The 6,554-nt window shown below is 35.2% G+C and overlaps 1 protein-coding gene across 3 annotated transcripts in view; it reads left to right on the forward strand.

The window, feature by feature from the left end:
- Dmd (dystrophin) overlaps positions 1-6,554 on the forward strand; it is a 1,613,500-nt gene that overhangs the window by 34,086 nt on the left and 1,572,860 nt on the right. For all 3 annotated transcript variants that reach the window (XM_023715436.1, XM_023715435.1, XM_023715434.1), the window contains exon 2: positions 1,240-1,420. In XM_023715436.1, the coding sequence (XP_023571204.1) occupies positions 1,240-1,420 (181 nt within the window). The remainder of the gene's footprint in view (positions 1-1,239; positions 1,421-6,554) is intronic.

The following is a 6,554-nucleotide window of genomic DNA, read 5'->3' on the forward strand; positions in this document are numbered from 1 at the left end:
TTATTGTATTACATTAGATTTATCAAAATATCATTTCAAGTATCAGTGAAAATTACAAATCTGTGAGATGGTTCATGTTCTTCATTTTGCATGTGCAGTGATCGAAAGTCAGTGTCCATTCAAAATTCCAGCCCATTTAAGTGTGAACTAACCACAAGTTGGATGTTCAGTGATCAAATGTGTCTGGTGACTACTGTATCATACAGCACCCCAGTATCTACCTGATTTTACAATCCAAATTATAATGCACTGAAAATGAAAGGTGGTGCTATTAGTAATTGTTCTAGGTCAAAATAAAACCCAGACAAGTAATCAACTAATTAAAAGAGTGGGACAATTTCCTATCTGATAAGAAGTACTGAAGCCATGCAAAGTTTAGAAGATTACAGATTTAAATATAATTAAATTTAAATTTTGGGCCTCAGAGATAGCTCAACAGTCTAAGTACCTGCCTAGGAAAGTGCAGGAACTTAAATTCAATCTCAGGCACCACGTGCCTTGCTGGCAACACCCAAGAGTACACTGAGCCAACTATAGAGATGAGGGGTGGTGGCACATGCCTGTAATCCCAGTGCTGCGGAGGCTGAAGCAGGAGATCACTAGGAGTCCAAGCTGTGTGGTAAGACCCTGTACCAAATGAATAAAATTAAACAAAAATTTTAAGTTTGTATGCACATATGTATATACATAAAAATGTTAGACACATAAATATAATCTAATATTTTATGTATTTGCAATTTAATATATATACATATATACTGTGTTATATATATACATGCTATATAAAGAATTATATGCATTTGCATATAAAATAATTTTTATTTTGTACATATAAATTGAGAGAAAATCTTTGTTTATTGAATTGCCTTTAATTTTAAAACAAAGGCACACAGTTTCACAGGCTAATATCTATTTTTATTTTATGGAAAGGATTATAGGTTATTCATAGTACTTTCAGCCACACAAATTTGTGCCTAATAGCAACCTAAAAGTGATGCCATCTTGAAATTAAAGGTCATTATATATGATGATACCAATTGAGCAAAGACTCATGGTCTTATACAATTGATGTGTTATGATAGAAATTTACCTAAATCATCCCAGACATTTCCAATTAAATGCTTGTTAAGAGTATTAAGCTAATATTGCATCTTTGCTGTTTCACAATGTCCTTTGCTAAACTATAATATATTCAGGGTAAAAGTTTTATTTCTTTTAATACTTTAAATTATCATGCAGGATGAAGTCAACCGGATGTCAGCACTTCAACCCCAAATCGAGCGATTAAAAATTCAAAGCATAGCCTTGAAAGAGAAAGGACAAGGGCCAATGTTCCTGGACGCAGACTTTGTGGCCTTTACAAATCATTTTAACCAAGTCTTTGCTGAAATGCAGGCCAAAGAGAAAGAGCTACAGACAAGTAAGTAAAAATACTTAAAAGAGCTAAATGAAGTTTTTCAAATTATTTGTGGGAAACAGAAAGTACTAACACAAAAGAATAACAACTGTCAATGGAATCTTCCTACCTATAACTTCTATTAACAAGGAATGAATTACTTGTGCTGGAATATAGATACATTAGAGTTCTCTACCATAATAATTTCAAGATTTTGTTTAGAACAAATAAAACATGCTTTCTATAGACATAGTTACTCCTTGGTGGTTTGCACATATGAGAATCAGTCATTTTGAAAAGTAAAGAGAATAAAAGCATAATTGAGATAGTGCAAGTGGACTTTCATTAAATCCAGTTTTCTCTCTGTTCGAGGATATTTATGTAGGTGTTTCTGATACTTTAAGCAATAGATTTAGAAGTATAACTACTGCATACATGTGGATAACTGAAATTCAGCAACAGACAATTTTTTGGACTACATTTTACTTTTTAATCCATATAATTATAACAATCCTCCTTTCCTTCTTTAATGATAAAATAAAATATAAAAGTGGAACAATTATGCAAACACACACCATGTAACTAATAAATTTTAGGATGTCTCTTTTATCACTCGTTTATTCCTGTGATATTAATATATACTTTGTGCTAAAAATATCTCTACACATAATTTTAAGTATTAAGACCAAAATTTCTCTGAAAGATGTTTTCATGAACAGTTTAACACAATAGAAAATTAGTTTCTCTCCCACCATACATGTGTGTGCATATATTTATGGTCACTCACCAAAGATTACAGAGTATAATGAGGAGTTGAGGCACTGAGATCAAATATTTTTATAAAATTTCCTTCTCTAAATTCAAGATGGGAAGTACAAGAATGTGTTTGTTTTCTATCAAAACTTTAACTTATTGAGAAACTTCTTTTCCTATTGTTTTCCTTTGTAAATATTCAAACTATTTATATAGAATTAATACATTGAAATACATGAATCTTTCTTCATATCCTAACTTTTTAGTTTTATAAAAATGGAATGATGAATATACAACAAAATGTAAAAATAGATTTTTCTTATATTTCAAAGTGGTTTTGCTAAGTGGTTTATTTTTTTGGTAGGGAATCTAGTAGTGAAACTTTAAAATAATATCAGCTCCCTCTAGTGGATTTCATTACACTCGTTTGTGTGCCTCCGTAATTCAACTGGGAGAAATCTTTTCAATGTCTCAATTTTCTGAGCATTATTTAATAGTAATGTATTTGATGTTCTCAATAAATCCATAATCCTTCCTAACATCAAGCATTCTTTAATGACTATTCTGTGCCTGGTGGGCAAAAGAGCCTTTCACTAGAAAAGAAAATATATGCCTATTAATTATATTAAAGTTTAATCAATTTCAGCTTAAAATTGTTCAGAATGTCAATGATTCATACTTGAGATTTCTCTGTGCTCCTACGATGAACTTTCTACCTAAACAGTCATCAGTCCATTTATATCATCCTTTCTGTTTAATACAAACTTAAGATGATTTTTAAAAATAAATTTTCCAAGCTTTTCACTCAGTTATCTCCAAATGAAATGGATTCTCCTCTACTTTATTTACTAAAAAACTTCTGATATTTGATCTTATCATTTGCAATAATTGCCTTAGTTGATTGCTCCTGCACTATTATAAAAGTCACATAGTAAAAGAAATCTATAATATTAAATCATATTTCTTTTTGCTTAGTTAATTTATAAGTATTTCAAATAATTACACATATATATGATATACTCCTAAAAAAGCACCAGAAAGTAAATTTCAATTTTCTGATTATTCCACACTACTTTCAACATATTAAGGAATCTGCAAAATGTTTAACATAAGCACCTGACCATCTGTGCTAACTTTGATTTCCTTTAAAAAGTTTTCCTACCCTGGATTTCTTACAATGGAAAAATCTTTTAAAATTTAATGTTTGTACCCTTGCATAAGTGCCATGAGAAGATAATTTTTTATTATTTATTTATTTATTTTTGCGGAACCGAGGATTGAATTCAGGCCCTTGCACTTGCCAGGGAAGTGCTTATTCCACTGAGCCATCTCTCCAGCCCCAAGAAGATAATATTAAAAGACAAAATGCATACTCTAGTCCTATTGCTTGTCATTCTATGAATAAACTCCATATAAATTATTTTACTTAGTTCCCAGAATCAACCCTTGAGTATGTATTTTATTATTCAAATGTCACATATGAGATGATGGGAGTTCAATCACTGAAAACATGATGGTAGAATGGTAGGAGAAGTATACAGTATATGTGAATTTCATAATGTTATTCATAATTGATAAAGGAGCAGACTGATTTTCCATCAACTCATAAATATATGAAAAATGTCTATATCCATAAAATGTGATATTATTTTGTAATAAAACAAGAATAAAAAAGTAAAACATGCTACAACATGGCTGAATCTAGTGAAAGAAGCCAGTCACAAAAAAACATGTATTGTGTGATTCTACTTATATGAATTATGCATAATAGGTTAATGTGTAGAGAAAGCAAAAGTATATTAAAATTTGCCTAGGTGAAAAAGACTGAGGAGGTAAAGTTAGCTCCCAAGACAATTGCTAAGATACTTTCCTAGAAACTCCAAACCAGAAAAGCTAAGTTCTTTCCTAGATAAATATTAAAAACGTAAGATCTAGTGTATAGTCTGGCTTAGTGATACACACCTGTGTCTCTATTACTTTCCTTTTGTTGCTGGGACAAAATACTTGACACCCAAAATTAAGGAAGGAAATGTTTATTTAGCTCACAGTTAGTGGATTTTTCTGTCCATACTCATCTGGCTCCAAGGCAGAGAGGCACATGGCAGAGGGTAGCAGTTCATGTCAATGGACAACAGCAGAACAGCAAGAGCAAATGGGAGGAATAATGGCAACAGTGGCTACAGACAGCAAGTATGTCTCTCTGTCTCTCGTACATTGTATTCAGCCTATCCACCTAAATCTGGGTGTAGCACTCACACCCATATTCCCAGCATTGGATCATGAATTAATCACAAAGTCTAGAAGTCAGCCCCACAACTGCATGAGGCTTTGGTGGGACAACTATATACAAACTGTAACATCTTGCACCTTGACTCCTAAAGATTCATGGATATCCCTTTGTGAAAAAGGCATTTTAATCCAACTGTAAGTTGCCAAAGTCCTAACAGTTTTCAGCATTGTTGAAATGTCCAAGTTCCAAGTCTCCTCCAAGGTCTAAGACAAACTCAGCTATGAGTCCCTGTACAAATGAAATGTTAAACACTTGCAACATTCAGTGGCACAAGATAAACATTACCATTCCCAAAGATACATACAGCAGGTTACCAAGCTCTGGGACCTAAGCAAGTCCAAAATCCAAAAGGGTGAACATTAAGTCCTATAGTTCCATGTGGAACATCTGAAGCAATTTGTGATGAGTTGTGAGCTCCAAAGGCCTTACATGACTGCCCCTAAGACACTCCTGGTAGTAGCTCCCATTGCTTCTCTACTATGTTGGCTTTGTTCCCTCCTTGCAGTTTCCCTTACATGATCCACATTCCTGGCTTTTCCAAACTTCTGTCATTCTACTACATGATAAGCTTCTCACTCTCTGCTTCACTCACTGACCTCTCAGAGGCATACTCCCTGTACTGCCAGGCCTTCTGAAGTTGAGGTGAAAGCCTTCTGAAGCTCAGAACTCTTGCATTCTTCCTGTGCCTAAAACTAACACCATGTGTATGATACCAAGGTTTGATGCCAGCTGAATAATAAATAGGTTTCCTTCTTTCTTGACTGTAGGGGTCAAGTGCCTAGATTGCTGAGCACCCAGACCCTGATTCCCAGAAACCAATTCTCTTTGCTGATACCATTCTGGAACATGACATTATACAGCTTTCTCCTCATGGCAAAGTTCCTTGCTCATGAAATTCTGAGGCTGCATAACTTGGAGAGCTGCTGCCTCCTGTGATGCCCTCAGGACATCCTTTCTAATCTCCATTTCCTTCCCAGCAATGGAGATCCTCTCAGATCTATCTTTGTAGTCCACACATTTATTGGCACTTCCGTTCTGGCCAAACTTACAGCATTTTAAATCATCCATCTGGGTTCTTTCCTCTTCATTCTGAATATATATCTGACTAAAAGCCTTCAGCAATAGCCATGCCACTACTTCAACACTTGACTGCCTTGAAATTTCATTTGCAAAATTAAGCAGTCTGTCATGCATAATCTCATCCTCAGACAAAATCTCTGGAAATGAGCAAAATGCAGACAAACTTTCTGCGAAGCCAAAATACACATAGTCTGGAGTCTAACTGACAATCGCAGTCCTTCATAGCAGAAACCTCCCCAGCCTGGTCTTTATATGCAGGATTTCTATCAGCCTTCTGGTCTTCTGAGTTCTGACGAAAATCTGCCATGCAGAACAGCTAAAGTTGTTCCAGAAATTCTCTAGTAGGTGACATCTCCAATGATTTCCTATCTCTTCCCACAAACCATTCTCAAAAGCCCATAATCCACATGATCAGATTTAGCCACAGCAGCAGCCCAATTTCTCTGGTACTTAATTATGTCTTAGTTACTTTTCTTTCATTGCTGGGACAAAATACTGGACACCCCAAAATGAGGAATGAAAAGTTTTTAGCTTATAGTTAGCGGAGGTTTCAGTCCATACTCAGCTGGATCCAAGGCAGAGTGGCATGTGGCAGAGGGTAGCAGTTCATGGCAATGGAAAATAGCAAAACAGCAAGAGCAAATGGGAGGAATAGTGGCAACAATGTCTGCAGAGAGCAAGCATCCTCTCTGTCTCTCTTATGTTGCATTCAGACTATCCACCCAAAGCTGGGTGCACAATTCACACCTACAATCCCAGAAGTACTCACATCCATAATCCCAAGAGCATTTACAACCATAATCACAGTGTTGGATCATGAATTAATCACAATGTCTAGAAGTGCACCCAATAAGTGTGTGAGGCTTTGAGGGGGACAACTAGACACAAACCATAACAACCTGGAATTCTCACACTCTAGGAGACTGAGGCAGGAAGATAACCAGCTTGAGGCTAGGTTAGACAATTTAGAAAGGTCTTGTCTCCCAAAGAGAGAGAGAGAGAGAGAGAGAGAGAGAGAGAGAGAGAGAGAGAGAG

This window comes from Octodon degus, unplaced genomic scaffold, assembly GCF_000260255.1.
Source record: "Octodon degus isolate 3935 unplaced genomic scaffold, OctDeg1.0 scaffold00041, whole genome shotgun sequence".
In the NCBI taxonomy this organism is placed as follows: domain Eukaryota; kingdom Metazoa; phylum Chordata; class Mammalia; order Rodentia; family Octodontidae; genus Octodon; species Octodon degus.